Raw genomic sequence first — 18,286 nt, 5'->3', positions numbered from 1 at the left:
CTAAATCGTATGTTTGGCGAAACCGCTACCTCAGCCGGATGGAAGTCGCCAGTGCAGTTCACGCATCCCCTGTGTTTTAGGAACAAGGCCAACATTACATCAGTATAACTGCTGAGATGTCTCTGCTAATGTAATTTAACACAATAATGTGTCAACAGGATGCACCCACTTCAGATTCATCTAAAATGTTCTCCATTTGATCCCTACGCTATTCTTTATCAGTCACGAGGGACACTGCGTGTGGACTGGATTCTTCACACTCCATGTAAAGAGTTAATAAACACACGGAGGACAGCATTTTTTATTCCAAACGTCATACAGAAGGGCGTGATACTCGAGATAAAAAATCTCACGTTGCTGGAAATAAACAAGCACAAAATAATGAGCACACAGCCATCATAAACATAATATTGTTGTCAGATTAATCCCCACTTATCACGTTCACGCGCGCTCTCCAGAGGCACAGCGTTGCCTCCTTCGCCCTCGTCTTGCTTTCTGCTCGCAATCTCCCCAGAAGAATCCGTGAGGGGACAGACGGGTGCGCAACAGCGGGGTCTGAACGGTGTGATACCGCGCGCGAGCGGAGAGAACCAGCAATCAGCGGAGCGAGGCAGAATAATGATCCCGAGCCCAGAGGAGAAACCCGCAGCGATGAATAAATAAACAGGGCGGTTGTAAAACCCCGCTCGGATCGGCCAGTCGTGACCACGGGAGACTACGCATGTAAGATCGTTTCACGTCAGTTAAAGCCAGCGCATGAGAAGACCTCCAGCCGCACAGTCGCTCTCAGAATGCGGGCGTGAGAAGAAGAAACATAGGCTACTACGACGGGGGAATTAAAGTGCAACGGCGGGCGAGTGAACGTCTTGAGTGCCAGAGGGGGTGTGTGCGTCTGCAGGACACCAGCATGTCGAACCGAAAGCACCGGGACAACCAGGAGATATGCGCCCGCAAGGTCCGAGAGCTCGCGCAGACGGGAGTGAACAAGCACTGCTTCGAGTGCAGTCAGCCCGGGGTGACTTACATCGACATCACCGTGGGCTGCTTCGTGTGCACGTCATGCTCCGGAATGCTGTGAGTGATCATGCATGTGATTATTATTACAGCCTAGTGATTAAGTCGAGATGATTGTGTTTTGTTTACGCTGTTCTTCAGCACACTCTGGAAAATATACGTGGCTACAACGCAGCGCTGTCCGCGCGCGCGAGTTTGAGGGAGCTCTAGTTGTGTTTACATTCAAGACAGTCGGTAATTACTACGTTACTTTGTCGTTTTCAGGCGTGTCTCAGTCTTGCTTGCGTTACGTATCATTCCCTCACGGTTTCAGGTTTGGCATCCATATGTTTTCTGCACGTCCGCAAAGGAATGGTGTGATACCACTGCAGTTTCTACACGATTTCAGTATGCAACTGCACTCACGAACACCGGAGAGGAAAAAAAGCAGGTTCACGGTTCCTTCACGGTTTTGTAATTTGTTGCTGTAAGAGGTTCTTGCGGTTTACTATCACGTTCACGGTCCTTTCACGCCCTGCGCCGTTTATCTCACACGTTTCTACTGTTTGTGTTCAAATCAGTGCAAACCCAGTTTTGCGATTTAGCACGCAGTTTGTTTCTGTTTCAGGAGAGGGCTCAACCCACCCCACAGAGTCAAGTCTATTTCCATGACAACCTTCTCCCAACAGGAAGTGGAGTTTTTGCAAAATCATGGCAATGAGGTGAGTGACAGATCTACTAACTACATGCTTAAAGATGCTGTGCGAGTTTCTGAACGGGAGACAGCTACTACCAGTTGCCTTTTATTTTTGAGTCAATGTAAGATTAAATCAGTCTCTTTCTTTCATTTTCATTACAATTAAAATATATATATTTTTTTTAAATTATTATGATAGGAGAGTAGCTATATGAGACAGGAAGTGAAGTGGGAGGGAGAGGAAACTGTCCAATGTTATTAAATGATTAATATAATTGATTAATATATTAAATTATTAATATAGTAAAATGTAAATAAACAAAATGCCTGATAAAACAACAACAACACATTATTGCTAGTTAATATATGTCGAGTTAATAATCAAAATATGTTTATTAATATTTTTAATTGTATAAATATACCATATGTGACCATGGACCACAAAACCATTCGTAAGTGTAAAATGTTTTTTTTAATTTAAGATATATACGTAATAGGAAAGCTGTATAAATGAGCTTTCCGTTGATGTATAGGACAATATTTGTCCGAGATACAGCTATTTGAAAATATGGATTCAAAATATTGAGTCTTTTTTAAGGTTTTACAAATGAATTCTTAGCAATGCATATTACTAATCAAAAATTAAGTTTTGATATATTTTCAGTAGGACATTTACAAAATATCTTAATGACTTTTGGCATAATTTTTCTTTTATTTTTGGATATTGCTACAAATATACCCCAGGGACTTAAGACTGGTTTTGCGCTCCAGGGTCACACATATAATATAATTAAACATAAATTTTCATAATTATAGATAACTGCTTGAAAAAAAACCTGTCAGAATCAGAATATAGGGTTACTTTTGAATAGACATCAATGGGGAAAGATAATTTTTGCCATCATAATGGTAAAAATTCCTGACCCCTCGATTAAACAGTACACCCAAAGCTCAAAATAAACACAGCACTGAACTGCTACCTTGCAAAGGAAAAACCAGTGGACCACCACTTTAAGGAAAAACTCAACACTGACTAACATTAAAAGGGAACCTATAATATACATATGCACATATAAAGATAATATAGTTCTGAAACTTAATAACAATAGCCACAAAAACTAAAAAAAGAAAATCAGTATAAAAAAAACAAAACAAAAACTAGCGAATATAGAACATATTTATTTTTGTAGGCATATGTTATGTCTCATATCAACAACCTCATAAGTGTCATACTCTAAATTCTATGAATAGAAAACACCACACGTGTGAGGGACAGACTTTCACACTTTATTTTCGGCTGTATTTCTTAAGTGGATGTGTGTCAAAGTGCATATGTAAAACTTCCTAGTCCATCCTCAGAAATGAAAGACTGAAAACATTTGCTGTCTTCAATAATATAAACTACTAAAGCAGGCTAACTCAGTAGTGCATTGAGCAAATGTTAGATAGCTTGACACTAAGAGCCTCTGTTAAGTTTTGTATTAAATCATCTGTTTAAATGGTGTGTGGGTACAGCTTAATATACTGTATAGAGATTTTAGTACATAATATACCGTGGTCTTCCCATGAGCATGTGAGCTAATCTACATGGGGGGAATGGGTACAAGTACAGACACTTATCTTTCACTCCCCAACTGACGTACACATACTCACATTCACTCCCACGATTGGCACCACAGGATTGTTGCACATTGCAGTTAAAGCCAACTTCAGAGGGTGGGCGCCGTTGCTTGTATAACACTGGCAAAAAAAATCATCTGACTCATTCCTCCTCTTACTGTCAGTAAAGCACTTTGAGTATGAGAAGGAACAGACAGGCACAGCAAATATCAATGCTAGTGTTGACACTGAAGCGCATTATAAATAAAAACCACATGGCTTAATCATTACTAATCCATAATCAAATCACAAAGCATAACTGAGACTGATAAATTGCATCTAAGCTTATGCATTGCTAAAAATGTGTGCATTTGGACTCTTTTTTTTGTCATTTATGTCTCTGAGCATCTTGGTCAAAGTCTAATTTTTTTAAGTACCTCAGAAACATATTGGAGCGGAGAGTTTCCTTCTAATGCAACAAACAGTAGTAGTTTGACATGTTTATATTAACTATTAATGTTCAGTAATAATAAAGCTTTTAAGTTAATTGCAAACATAACCACAAAGATGCAATATGCTTACTAAGTAGTGCTGCACAGTTTCAATTTTACATTAAAATGCTAGCAAACATCTCCTCTGAAGTCTTCAAGGAGGTACTCTGTGCTATATGACGATTAGCCTGTAACAGGCTGTATGTACTTTGTTAATGAGGCTTTAAAAGGAGATTAATGTATTTGATTTATGGGGTCGTTAGGTTGGAAGGAGGACCTGGCTCTGCATATTTGACCCCAAAACAGACGGCTGTTTTGATGCACGTGACACACGGAAGCTGAAAGAGTTCTTGCAGGACAAATATGAGAGAAAGAAATGGTGAGTGAGAAAAAGTGTGTTTCAATGTGGATCGAACAGAATGATCTACGCGTGTCCTAGAACATGCAGCTTGTTCTCCCTGCAGTTTCTATAGATAAAAAAGTCAAAGAATGCGATACTAAGAAGTGTCTGTTTTCCCAGGCATTATTCTAAGAGTAAGATCCGCAGGGATGTCAATGAGTCACCGTGGGCTCCAGGGGTTCAGGCTGTTCCAGCTCCACACGGCCCTGCTCAGAATCAGCCTCCGCCTGGACATCCTCTGAACCCCGCGGCCCGGCCCACCCGCACACTGGTGAGGAAAACACCAGGAAAGCTCAGGAATTCAAAATAAAATAAAAAAGTGATTCCTCATAGACATTAACAGTGAGAAGTAGCTCTGGCTACAATGTTATTCCGCAAGACATCAAGTTTTAGACTGCAGCTTCAAATGAACTTAATCAAATGTAAGAGAAATTTACATAAATTTATTTTACAAAGAAAATGGAGTAAAACATTTTAGTGTCAGTAGACTGTCAATTTGACTTTAATGAATTGGATCTAATAATGAACTAATATGAGCACATTTCTGATGTGTTGCTTGCTTTGGATCGAGCTGTCTAATAAGCTTTCATCTCTGATCTGAAAACCAGCCCCAAAATGTGTCACGCCGAGGGTGCTGATCTGATTTTTAATACTGTGTGTGTGTGTGTGTGTGTGTGTGTGTGTGTGTATTCCCACAGTCCCAGTCCCAGTTGTCAATATGGGACAGAGCTCCTGCTGTCTCCCCAGCTGACAGCCGTACTGAGGTGTTCACTGCCAGGCCAACTCGCTCACAGAGCTTCAGAGATCATCCCATTAAAGGTGCCGCCTTCAAACTCTCTTCTCTACACATCTGCTCTCCTTTCCTTTATTCAATCTGTTTTTCTTCCTCTTTTCCGGTCTTCTCTCCCTCCTCCTTCTGTCTTGTCTACCTCCCTCCTCTCCTGATTATTAACACAGATGTACTGTACTGTGAGTCATCATTAGACTTTGATTTATTCTTTTAAATCTTTATTTAAATGTTTTCATGTCTGTTCCTCGCTCTCTATTTCAGACACATTGTTAAGTGGTGTGGAGAGACAGAGGCCAGGAACAATTTCTTCTGGAATGGGACACCAGAATCATCCCTCCTCCTTTCCAGCCCTACCACGTCCTTCAGGTACAAACACACACACACACACACACACACACACGGACTGTGTCTATAACATAAAATAAATTTTTGTAATTATGTTATAGGGTCCAAAAAGACCACATTGTAAATCTGAGGCTTCTTTTTATGTAGACCTGGAAATAAATAGAATGAAAAAAAATTATTTGAAATGTTATGATTTGAAATTCAAAGTAATTTAATAATAATATATTGAGTATAATTCAGATTAGAAAGTAATTTTTTTAATTCTGCATTATTTATAAACCACTAATCAACGGTAAGCAAATTGGTGACTTTCAAGTAAATGAAATTCATGTAAATTTTAAAGTTAGACTTTTTTTAATTATAAAAATTATAAAACATTTTATATTAAATTGCAAATGAGCACTTTAATCAAATAATAGATTGCAATGTATATTTTCATTTCTGTAGTGTTTAAAAACCCAGTGTCCCTCAAGTCTTTCTTCATTACTGAACCATAACAGTTGCATGAAATCTCATCTTCCTTTCCTTATCCTTTATTTCACAGCAAGTAGCACTTTCAAAAACAGCTTTACTTTAGGTAAGTCGCTTAAACGATATATGTGAGTGTGAGTGTTTGTGCAATGCAGACACTAGACAGCTATACCTCAGACCATCTGGCTGCAGTGCTGAGTGAGCCAGCCATGACAAGCAATAAGAAAATGCATTCATTAATGTGCAAATATAATGTCTGTGCATATATGAGCGTATCATAGAGAAAGAAACAGAAAGAGGCGGAGAAAAAGCTTGACGCTATGCAGAATTGTTCCACCACGGAATAATATTGTTAACAAGAAACCAGTGGAAAGACTGTGGTTTAGATCAAGATCAAATGACCAAGCTAGTCTTAGTGTAAGATAAATACATTCAGAAAGTCAGCAGTTTGTGGCCACAGTATTATATAACCCAGTACAGTGAAAACAAGCTACAAAAACTAAAAAGCTATAACTATAACTCATCACCCAGTTCAGCCCAGTTTCAAAAATGTGTCTCACTGCAGTGGCCTCAGATTTGTGCTTTAACTTATATTTATATTTTATTTAAACTTCATTTCAGTTAATGTAAATGAAATCCATTTTTAATTGCTGGCTGCCAAAGCATTTAGAGCGCAATAACTGATAGCCTTTCTGATTGGTTCAGGTCGCACTCTGTCAACTGGGGGTGGAGCTCCATTTAGAGCCTTCCCTAAATCGCTGAGTTTGGATTTTGGGGGTCTAAGCCACGCCCACAACACTATAAGTACTGCTGCTCCGCCCCCTGTCACTCAGGATAAGTATTCAGCCTTATCACAGCTTCATAAAGTGTTCTCAGACAACACACCTGTCACAGGTAAGAAGGAATGTTCTGGGTATTATCTGTTTTTTTTTAAAATACATATAACATTATTAAACCAATCCATAAGATAATTCCAAACAAAATCTCAGTATATCAAATCTTTGACCGTCCCTTTTACACTTTTGTAGCCATTACAACAGCTCCCTCTGATGGACCCCCTCAGTATAGCACCCTCTTTAGTAACCGACTATCCTCCAGTTCAACCCCTGCAAGGTACAACTTTCTAATAGAAGTTGTTACACATAATCCAAAACTGTGAACTAGTGTATTGTCTTTTTCTCAGTTTCCCTCAGTCAGTCTATTTTTCTCTCTTTTTTAGCTCCCCAGGTGTTCCAGAGGCCACTTCTGGATCTCAAACGTTTGCAAGTGAGCAAATTCAGAGTAGTAGTTTATCTAGATAGCCCACCCAGAACAGATTGTGATGTACAGTGGGCATCGCCTTTGGGTTTTCAACTTGAACTTAGTCTTAATCTAAAGCAGTTATTTTTGAGTAAGCGAGTAATAATAGTAGAGTTTTTCTAAACAGTGTGACATGCAGCATTTGGATGATCTTACAGCATGACCTCAAAAAATCTCTGAGATGGAAACATCTGCAAATTCACTATAATTAAGTCAAAACAGGGATTGAATCCAAAGTACAATTTGTGCTAATGAGAGACAAGTAACCAGACTTTTTCCCCTCTCTGATTCAGATTTCCCAAACCCCTTTAATTCAACAGCCAGTTGCGCCCAGCCAGTTCTGTCTCCCAGTAACCCCTTCAAAAGCACAGCCTCAGGTAAGAAATCTGCACCCGTGTTCGCTTTATATTTTGACTTTTAGAAAACAAAAAGACTGCAATTCAGCAGCACGATGCAGTTTTTGAAGTTTGATGTTATCAGCACTTTTGGAAAGATAGGATCAATTTTTATCTTTAAGATATCAAATAAAGTATGTTTATGAGGTTAGAAACTGACCATAAAGAAATGCATTCAATCCCAATAGGTTCTTGACCGCAGATTTTCCAAGCCTTCATTTTACCAGTGGCATATGTGAACATTTCTCAGTCTGTGCAGCCAAGGGTCAGCATTAATCTGATTGTGGTACACAAGCCCATGGTTATGTCTTGTGAAGGATACATTTTTACAGTGCTATAAACCTGACAGAGTGTACTTGGCTTAAAAGGAACTTAATCCATAAAGCAATGAATAACTGATAACTGGATATGCTGGTGTTCCCATGCGGAACTACTTCTAATAAATCACATAAATTGCTTACTCCCACAAATGCTGTAAACCTAGTGGTAGATCTCAAAGCCAACAAAAACAGGGATGTCACCTGGTGAAATTCCAATGCAAGTGAGTGGTCTGTTGGATTTACTGTTGGCTGAATTTTAAGTGTGAGAGGAAATAATACACTTAGTTTTTAGCAGTCAGCACGTTTATCTTGAATTCCTGAACACTGAGTTCAAACATGCATCACAACGTAAAATACAACACTGCTTATATATTGTCTGACTGCATGTTTGCTGATCTACACACATACATATAGACATAAACATGGCAGATAGATAGATATATTTATGTTTGTGGTATTTAACTGCAATGTTAAAGACCTCATGTCTTTCTGATCGACAGATGTTGTCTCCTTTCCTGCACCCACCACACAAAGTGCTTTTTCACACCAACAGTCTAGTAACCAAGAAGCAAACGGTAAGTGTAGCAAGCTTAAGTCTTTAAATCTGCTTAATTGCAGTGAAACCCGTGTCCTCAAAGTAGTCCGTTAATCAATTAAAAGAATCAGTCAGGAATTAGTGCTTTAGGAAAGACACTGCAGAGTGAAAACTCTAGTAGACCGCTAGAGACCATTTTGTTGACCTGAACTGAAATGTGTGCTATTTTTATCCTGTTGGCTTGTTTGTTTTTAGGTTTCAACTCATTTCCTCCCCCGGACTCTGTCCCTAAAGTCCCACGACCAATGTCTGTCAACCCTTTTACTGTAAGCATGATCTTTTTATGCTAAGAGTCAATAAATTGAGTGTAGTAAATCACCCTGTGCCTATATATTTTACATATACATCAATTACAGGCCATAGTTTCAACTGAATGACAGACTATGTGCCTCATACAGACAATGTGCCACCTAAGATGTTGATGAATTTTAGCATTACATCAATTCCTTAATAATCACCCTCTGCAGTGAATGGGTGCCGTCAAAATAAGAGTGTAAACAGCCAATAAAAACATCACGGTAATCAACCTCTCCATCGATTATCTTCAAACTGTTGCTTTTGGCTAAAAAACGAGTCCTCTAATATCCTTTCTTTAATTAAAAAGTTGTCTCGCTAGGATCAGGAGAAAAAAATATGCAAAGATCAAGCGCTGTTTACAAGCAAAAACAGTCCAAACAAATATGTCAGTGGATGTTGATAAGAGGAAAGCGGGGGTGGACATTTTTCAGTGGAGAAAGCGTTATGGATTATGGACACGTTTTCTGGTCAAAAGCGATGGTTTAGTGATTAAAATTGTAATGATGGACAGACACACAATTTTTCAGTTCATAAGATTGTAATTGATGGACTGGAGTGGTGTGGTGTGGATTACTTGTGGATTATTGTGATGTTTTTATCAGCTGTCTGGACTGTCATTCTGACGGCACCCATTCACTGCAGAGGATCCATTGGTGAGCAAGTGATGTAATACTAAACTTCTCCAAATCTTTTTCAAAGAAGAAATCAACTCATTCACATGTTCATCTTTTCAGTTAATTTTCATTCTTGAGTGAATTATTCCATTAAAGGGGTCATATGATGTGATTAAAATTTTTCCTCTCTCTGGAGTGTTACAAAAGAATTTGCCACTGATGATTGCCACTGAGCAGTGTAGTGTAGGCTTGTTTGTCATTTCTCCGGTCACAAACGCAGACATGGTTTACAGAGCGCCATACACAACGCAACAGGTAAAAAGAGAGTAAAAGTCATTATAATCAGTAGCTATGTCTCCACTGGATGCAACTAATGCCTTGTTTGTAATGGGTTTTATTGTTTTGTCTTTTATCGCTGGGACAAACGGCACCACACTATGGTGAGGGGAGTAACATCTCCGCCACACGCTTGAGGCATTCAGCCAATCACAACGCACTGGATAGCTGGCCAATCACAGCACACCTCGCTTTTCAGAATGATGACTTTTGTCAAAATCAATGCGTTTCAGAAAGGCAGGGCATAGAGGAGATAATTATTAGCATTTTATAAATTTACGAATCAATCCCCTTCAGTTTCTTCACAAACCCTTGTTTGGGAAACCCTGGCGTCATGTGGTGTTTAATGCACTCCATGTTATTGATAACAAAGCATTCAGTACATTTTAATTCTCATTGTATTTTTATATTAATGTAGTACAAGACTATCTTGATCAAATCAATGTGATGCAATGTAACAAATTAATAGAGAATTATTTATCATGCACTTATATTCAGTAATGGATTACAGTTTGTAATTAATCTACCCAGCACTAGTCTTTTTATTTGTACAAGCACACAACATTTGTTAGTACGTGTGTGTGAAGGTTTAAGAGTGTTTCTATGACTTCTCTTAGGGGAATGTTTACCCGAGTAGAGGAGCATCACTGAACCCTTTCATCTGAAGCACCCCGGCCGTGGAGAAAGAAGAGAGCGAGTGGAGCTTGTTTACTTTGCCATACCTACAGAAAACCACCAACACTTCTGTGTGTGTCTTCATGTGTGTGTGTGTGTGTTAGCAGATATTGTCCATGTAACTATTTGTACACACTTTGTTGTGTGTGAGCGAGTGTGTGTGTTTGTATGTGCCCTTTTGTACCAGATGCTATAAATTAAGCTTTGTGAGTGTGTGCGCATGTGTGTGTTTGTGTGTACATTATGTGTGGATTTTGCCTAATATCAGAGGAATTTTTCTGATAATAGGAGAACTTCAGTTGAAAGGTGCTTATGAGAGCCGTTAACACTCACAAACACACACACAAGCTGCTGCTTTGACCTTTCCAGAACTTCTTGTGCCAGTATCACCCTAACCTGAGTGCCCACGTACTTCCCTCAGTCACTGAGGTCGACACATTACAGTAAAATATTAGCTTCAGATCATCTCAGTAATGCATTTCTCCTCAGTGCTGATTTGGTTTAAATGATTCAAAGGCATGTGAAAAAGACGGCATAAACAAAACAGGCATTTCCTTCACTTTTCTGTCTGTTTATGTATGCCGGGCTTGTTTCTATTTATTTTGACGTCGAGTAATTGTGTGTGCATTGTCAAACTGCATGCGCTTCTCAAGCTGAGCAGGAAGCTGCTGAATGTACTGCAGTTTCAGTTTTTATGAGGGAAAAAAAGTTTCTTGTATGGACCAAAAATTGTCTATATAGAAATATAGAATGTCTTTGTATCGAGTTGTATCCATGCATAAAGCTATCCATAACTGTTGTGTCAATGTGTATTGTCTGTGTGATGCAAATCAAACGGAATTTGCTGCTTTTGGAATTTCATGCAATATCTTTTTATGACAGCATCATTTATATTTTTCTGTGAAGATCATTATTGCATTTCGAATGTATTTGCACTCTATGGTCATTAGGGCTTTCAACTGAAAATTAAAATGAATAGTATAAATTTCACCTCTCACCTGACCTAGTCTTATGTTTGTGACTGATAGAGAGTTATAGTGCTATACTTAATCTAAAACTTTTTTATATCTATCTATTCATATATGTACTTCTAAATAATACTTTGGTGAACCAGTGCATCTTCTAAAAATGCACACATCGCTATATACATTTATATATTTAATTTTTATCCTAAAATTCCTGTTCACGTTGTCAAATACCCAGCTGCAATGAAACAATTAATTCACTAGATGTCGCAAGTAATCAATCTGAATACGACTAAGTACGTTTCCAAAGTATTTAATCAAGAATTTTACGCTTTTATTTTTTTTTTTTATTATTATTATTTTTTAATTATTTAAATTATTTTTTATAATGTACACCTGCATTACTGACTTTTTCATACTGTACAGCCAAAAAAAATTTTTCTCATCGCGTAAAACCTAAAATGTTTGGCATCTGAATGTATTAAAGGATGATACAACAGTTTTAGCTCTGCCTTATTTTGAAGTCTTTTGCCCATTGTTTTCCTCCTACTGTCACTCCTATAGCCTATTTATCTGCAATAAATTAAGAGATTTATGACGACAAGGGTAAGAATTAACATTTATTGCTTCAAACTAACAAACGTGTATTTTATGTAACTAGTAGCCTATATTAAACCGCAATAGTAATTATTCATTGGAAAAGGGAAATAAGTACTTATTCGTTGGTAGGCCTACTACCACTTATTATTTTGCTTTTTAAATCCCTATAGAATTAAAAGGCAAACGAAATCTGTTAATTGGTGCAAACTTTGTTTTTCGAAAAATGAGACGCAAATAAATAAATACTATTAGGCACTGAATATATTAAATAAAACGGATACTAGTGTCTAAGCAGAAAAAGATACCCACTATCGAATACTAATAATACTAGTAGCCTACTACTAACAATAATAGATAGACTACTAGATCTTTAAAAAAAAAAAAAAACAATTAGGCAAAATATTGGCAACGAAAGGGATGATCTAACCTTTTAAAAAAAAGTGACATTTGTATAAGGCAGTGTTGAGTCAGGACAGACCAGAGGCGAATGAAATCCGATTCTGAACCGCAACCTCGTGCTCTGCAGCTTTAGCTCTCTCTCTCTCTCTCTCTCTCTCTCTCTCTCTCTCTCTCTCTCTCTCTCGCTCTCTCTCTCACACACACACACACACACACACACACACACACACACACACAGGACTGATGAGTGACAGAGCTTCACAGTAGCAGTGAACGCTGCGCTGGAGAGGAGGGGTCACGGGGAGCTGTCTACTGTAAACTACCGTAATGAGATTATTCAACTTCTGAAGCTTCTTCTCAATAGTAGTTGCGCTGTTTCTCGCGCGCCGCAGCGCATGTGCTCGCGTGCGCTCACCCGTTCTGCTCGACTCCAGCCAGGAAAAGCGCAACGTTTAATGACATTATTTTGGGAAAGGAACTGCTTGTTGGAACCTCTCTCGCCCTTTGCGCATATGACTTTTCTGAAGCAGCAGAGGTGGACGGAGGTTACATCTGTTGTCGTTTAGTAGCCTACTTCCAAGGGTTGAACTACTTTTTTTTTTCAACGTGCTTGAGCAAAACAGACACCATGGAGAACCACAGCGACTCGCAGAGCAGCACAGAAGACGTCCGTAAAAGCGGGTATCTCCGCAAGCAGAAGTCCATGCACCGGCGGTACTTCGTGCTGAGGACGGCTTCGGAGCGCGGTCCGGCCCGACTCGAGTACTACGAGAGTGAGAAGAAATTTAGAGGTAAAGCGCCAGTGCCTAAAAAGGCTTTGGCCCTGGAGACGTGCTTCAACATCAACAAACGGGCCGACTCGAAGAATAAACACATGATAGTGCTGTACACGCGGGCTGAGAGTTTCGTGGTGGCGGCGGAGAACGAGACGGACCAGGAAGAATGGTACCAGGCGATGGTGGAACTTCAGTGCAAGAGTAAGTCTGGGAAATAAAGCATCAAGCAGTTGCAAAAGAGTGGTCAACTTAGGTGTTAACGTGGCGAGCTTCGTTTAATTGCATCTTGCATGTCATTCCATCTAGTATTTAATGTGATGAATTTGCAATAGCATGTAAAATGAATAGTTAATCAAAGCACATCCAGATACTTTGTCATTGCATTCGTAGCTTGTGCTGACTCTGGGTCTTCAGCTGCTGGTGGTGTTGAAACAACAGTGTTTTTCTTCCTCTCCAGTAAAGTAGATGGCCCCCAAGTTGGGCAAAGGGGCCTCTTTTGCTGTTGAAGAAGGGAACGACTGTTACTTAAGTTCAAATTGCTCCTTATCCACACTGCCACACATCGTGTTATCTTCAGTCAGGGAAATTAATATCTTTCTTCTTTTTTTATATATATGTATGTCTGTTAAATAACATTTAGTATAGCCTAGTGTTTAGGACAGATGCGCGAATTATTCTGATTTAGCTGAATTTTTCTAATTATCTGTTGAGGTTCATCTCACCAAACCAAATTGGTTGTTGATTCTCCTAGTGAAGTTAATTAAATGTCGAGTTGATTTAAACAAAAACAATTTTGTGATATATATATACCCTGTTGAAAACAAAAAAACAATAGAAACCATTACATAATCTGTAATGGTTTTACTGTTATAATGGGAATTGTATTGGTTTATGGAAACTTTAATGGACCTATTGGTCTCTACTTGGTCGCCTTATATTGCTGGCTTGTTAAAACCACTAATTCCTAATGGAACATGTCCCAAAACACACTACAGGGGAAAAAATTGTTAAAAATTGATGGATTGCAATATTTGTAATTGCATTTGTATTGGAATCCATTCAATTGTCTGTGTTTTTTTCAGCAGGGTAATGTATAATAAATTCTAAATAATGCTATCAGTTCATGAAAAGTGGTGATTGCTGCATTACATTTATGGTTGATTTGTTCACGTTGCATCAGATTTCTTTTTATACGCAATTTGCAGCGCTGAGCATTACAGCCAATCACACAGGTTTCTGTTGATCTTATGAATGCAGTGGCCAATCAGAGACACTTTGATTCGTCTCTGCAGAGAACGCTGGAGTTGTTCAGTCAGTGCTTGAGCTCACTGTCATCATAAGACAACAAGGGCAGAAAAGATGTAAGTAAAACATTCGTTCTGCAGTGTAGACAGCTTCTGTGATTATAATGGGAGTGTGTTTGCAAAAACTACTCAGAAGTTTTCTAATCTAAAAAATGCAACAAACAAATTCATAAACGGTTCTTAGCTTGTTTTCTGCTGCTAGAATATGCCATGCTCTTCCCCTAAAAATAATTAAAGCGGCCCCCTTTAACTAAATGACAACATCATAGTTCTCCCCATACCACCTGGTTACAGAACAGTCAAAATAACTAACACAAACACACAAAAGACACAAACCTGCATACTTTACCAGGTTTCTTTGTTGCCGTTTGATGCTGCAAAGCTTTCTTTATTAATTTATTTTGGCCCCTCCATGCCTATACAACTTATACTCTATTGATGCTTCATAAAATCTGCTAATTAAATCACTCAGACAGTTTCTCATCATATTGTGCATTTCAAAAGATTTTGGATATTATATAACCCCACACTCCTCTTAGAATAAACTGTAGTGGCGAAAGCCAGGTACACTTGCAAAGAGTAAACAGACGAAAAGGGCAGTGACCGTGACTCCTACAGCAATTACACAGCCCCGCATGTTCCTTGGCTCCGGGAGATACAACTAACATATCCAACATGTGACGCATCCCTCACAAACCAATATCAGGAGTCCAATGTGCTATTTCTGCTTTACACAATGATTGATTCATGAAAGCACCAACCATATGTCATAGCATATTACATGCACATAGAAACATATGCAGATTCTGAAAAGGTACTGTTTGCAACCAGAAAGTTAAATTTCATATATTTACTCTGAATACAAAGCAAAGCCTCTTTGAATTTACATGCATATAGGCAGGATGTGTGTGTGTGTGTGTGTATTAAGGCACTTTGTGGTGGAGGGTAAAGGAGGTGACACTTTAACAAGATGTGAGACTTAGTCTAGAAATGACCCTCCAGTTGTCATCCATAAACCCCCTAACTGGATAACAAGCTGAACACACCAGTCTGCTGATCGGCTGGTTAAACATTTTGACATCTGTCTTACCTCCATAGTCGCTTTCTGCTGAGCTCAACCTGTTGACGGGCTGGACAACTGTGAGATGACCTGTGGGAATGTTGTGCATTTTCACTTTTACACGTCTTAATGCGTTTACTCCCTGTTCGTATTCTTTACAAGCACTACTAGATGATGATTGAGAATCTGTCCAACAGCAATCTGCCCCCCGCTGTTCAAATTACGCTGGGGATGAAATTTCAGTTGCCGCTTTTATCCGCTTTGATTCTATCATCCGCTATTCATCGAGTCTGTGGTTTGACCTATTCCTTTAAACATATTTTTTTACACTGATCTTTTTCATGCATTCTTTCATTCATTCTCTTGCATGCATCAGTTATCAGCACATCGACATAAACTCTCTTAACCACTAAGCGCTAGATATTGCAATTATTAGATTTTATAAGGCTTTTAAAATATAGATCCGTGTTTTGATGTTTACATACAGCTGAGATTTAACTGGTAATTGTAACCTTGGATATTGACAGAAAAGCACAATAATTTGCACCCTGAACAACCGTTGCATTGTGGCTAGGGAGTTAAAGTGATGCAAACAGTTGAATATTTTCCCTTTGACTAAGTTTTTGGACCTGCAGCTGTCTATTTTGTCTGTGTATTTCCGACTAACCACTTACTGAACACAGAGACCACAGTCATTAAAAGCATCAACAGTGGAAAGTTTTGAAAACTGTACAGAACAATGCTGGACAATCTGGTCTAGGGGCTGAACTTAATACTTAATAAAACATTAAAGCACATGTACACGCAGACAAAGCTAAATAGAGTCAATGTTAACTATTTTTCCACATAAAGGAAGTGTTTATCAGATGGGCCAAAAAAAACATGCATTGCACTTTAAAGGTTTGGGGTTCAAAAAAGAAATCTTAAGCAGTGCAGCTGTTTTCAGTAATAATAGGAAATGGATATTAAGCATCAGATCAGCATATCAGAATGATTTCTGAAGGATCATGTGACACTGAAGACTGGAGTAATTGCTGCTCTTTCAGGTTTTCCATTACAGGAATAAATTGCATTTAAAAAAAAAAGCAAAAGCATACCGACCTCACAACATTTGAACGGTAATGTATGCTTTACGTGAAAAAGAGGGTCCTGGGAAACTCACCTGCATTCCTGATGTTATATGGATTTCTGATGCCAAATTCATTTGAACAAATAGCAAGCAGACTCGGCTCTGTGAGCAGATATCCCATGTTCTGTATTTGTACAGCTGCAAACAAGAGGAAGAAATTAGGTTGGAGGAACCGGTTTTCTCACCATTGGCACAGCTGGACACATATGGGCATTACTTGCAGGTGATACACACTGCACAATACAAGGTGTCTGGTGTTTTGAGATCAAATGTGCCTTTCTATTAAAATAAATAAATCAATTAAAGGCATTTTAGTCAATTAAATACTTTGTTTAGTTATTTATAAAGATAAAGTCAAATCATGCATGTTGCCTGTTCTGACTAAATGTTTAATGTGAAAACAGAAATGACATTTGTAAAATCAAACTAATCTTTTTTTTTTAACTTTGCATAGCACTTCACTACATTCCCATTTGTTTGTGTACTAGTCGATGTGTATTTGTACAGTATGTGGCTGTGATACCAGTCTGTCTCATGGCTGATGCTCAAAGGTTAAACTTCCCTAAGCTTCACTCATCTCCTTAATGTGATGGTAATTATTGTCTCTGTCAGCTTTTGGACGCACGCACACACACACACACACACACACACACACACACACACAGCCAACAGCACTGAAAGCATGTTCTATTTTAACTGCTAAATCTGATGTAATGAAGCAGATCACAGAGTTGCTTACAACTGTTTGACCCCACGTACCTCGTATTACAACTTAGCCTGTCCTTAAGTGCTGTTTAAACACGACCAGAGAAATGTAAGCCTGTGACAAAAATATCCATTAGGCTCCTCGGTGCACATAAAGCAATTCACAGGACTAGCCCAGCAACATCTTCTTTCTGATTGTATTATTAAGTTGCATTGAATACAAAGTCTGCAAAATAAATACACTGTATTAAAGGAACACATTAATACATATTTTAAAAACCATATTTATGTGAATGTACATTAACACATTAACACGTTTCACAGGTCATTTCAGAATAAACAAATATACGAAAAAAGAAAAAAAAAGTTGTTTTTGAATAATTCTTAGAATGTTTATGTATGCTGCGTTTGTCAGAATGTGTTAATCACAGTAGAGATGCTAACCACACGCAGCTCTATGCAACATTAGCAGTCTGACATGCTGATTCATGGTAAACATTTCAAATCAACGATACATAAGCCTAATAAGTACGGAGCATTGAATGCAAATTAGCACAGAGGTTAATATGTCAGCCTGTTTGCTCACATTATACACACATATTTTGAGCCAAAGACTTTGTTTTATTGCTTCCTAATTGAATTAGCTGTGTTGTGAAAAGGATGTCTATTGTTTTCTTTCATGGTTGATTTTTGAGAATTGTGAGCTAGAAGGTCGTTGGGTTCACATGTTCAGTTCTAGAGCAATATTTCTTAAATATACAATTCTAGACTGAGCCTAAAGAGATTGGATGAAGACATGGCAGCAATAGTACTATGGTGGCAAACACTCAGCCACTGAAGCACCACTTAGACTCGAAAGATTTCTTGGAAATAATTGTAGCTCTCATTGCTAAACAAAGCTGTGCTTTCGTGGAAATCTGTGTCTTGTTTTTATGGCTTGTTTTGAGCAAAAATGGCTTGTTTAAAGGCTTTTTATCTCTAAGTGAGCTAGACACGGTTCACAGTGTACCGAACAGGAGAGTGGCACCATC

The 18,286-nt window shown here is 38.5% G+C and overlaps 2 protein-coding genes and 1 long non-coding RNA gene across 5 annotated transcripts in view; 2 read left to right on the top strand and 1 right to left on the bottom strand.

Annotated features, from left to right (window-relative positions):
* Window positions 1–301: 301 nt before the first annotated feature.
* agfg2 (ArfGAP with FG repeats 2) lies at window positions 302–11,307 on the top strand. 2 transcript variants are annotated; one of them, XM_052560826.1, is made up of 14 exons: window positions 304–1,074; window positions 1,622–1,715; window positions 4,044–4,159; window positions 4,301–4,451; window positions 4,879–4,999; window positions 5,232–5,336; window positions 5,860–5,892; window positions 6,492–6,680; window positions 6,815–6,899; window positions 7,006–7,052; window positions 7,379–7,462; window positions 8,301–8,375; window positions 8,591–8,661; window positions 10,260–11,307. In XM_052560826.1, exons 1-14 carry the CDS (start codon window positions 908–910, stop codon window positions 10,305–10,307), a joined length of 1,386 nt encoding a protein of 461 aa, XP_052416786.1. In that variant the 5' UTR covers window positions 304–907; the 3' UTR covers window positions 10,308–11,307. The 2 variants fall into 2 exon arrangements, with proteins under 2 accessions (XP_052416787.1, XP_052416786.1); XM_052560827.1 differs by lacking the exon at window positions 5,860–5,892 and having other exon boundaries at window positions 302–1,074.
* Window positions 11,308–12,498: 1,191 nt separating this feature from the next.
* si:ch73-335l21.1 (insulin receptor substrate 1-B) overlaps window positions 12,499–18,286 on the top strand; it is a 44,353-nt gene continuing 38,565 nt past the window's right edge. The window contains exon 1 of one of the 2 annotated variants that reach the window (XM_052560351.1): window positions 12,499–13,258. In XM_052560351.1, coding sequence (XP_052416311.1) covers window positions 12,910–13,258 — 349 coding nt within the window. In that variant the 5' untranslated portion in view covers window positions 12,499–12,909. The remainder of the gene's footprint in view (window positions 13,259–18,286) is intronic. The other variant, XM_052560352.1, reaches the window with a different exon arrangement.
* LOC127961303 (uncharacterized) lies at window positions 13,314–15,128 on the bottom strand. Its single transcript, XR_008154417.1, has 2 exons — window positions 14,698–15,128; window positions 13,314–13,556 (listed from the first exon to the last, which is right to left on the bottom strand). It is a non-coding gene; the product is annotated as an uncharacterized LOC127961303 (long non-coding RNA).

The sequence above is a fragment of the Carassius gibelio genome, chromosome B7, assembly GCF_023724105.1.
Source record: "Carassius gibelio isolate Cgi1373 ecotype wild population from Czech Republic chromosome B7, carGib1.2-hapl.c, whole genome shotgun sequence".
NCBI classification, from domain to species: Eukaryota; Metazoa; Chordata; class Actinopteri; order Cypriniformes; family Cyprinidae; genus Carassius; species Carassius gibelio.
This window is presented reverse-complemented; position numbering and strand designations above follow the sequence as displayed.

Bases quoted from the DNA above. Each gene is read 5' to 3' on its own strand.
- agfg2 (XM_052560826.1), top strand. From the start codon at position 908: ATGTCGAACCGAAAGCACCGGGACAACCAGGAGATATGCGCCCGCAAG. The intron at 5,337-5,859 runs GTACAAACACAC...TTTATTTCACAG, and splicing joins AGCCCTACCACGTCCTTCAG to CAAGTAGCACTTTCAAAAAC. The intron at 5,893-6,491 runs GTAAGTCGCTTA...TGATTGGTTCAG, and splicing joins CAAAAACAGCTTTACTTTAG to GTCGCACTCTGTCAACTGGG.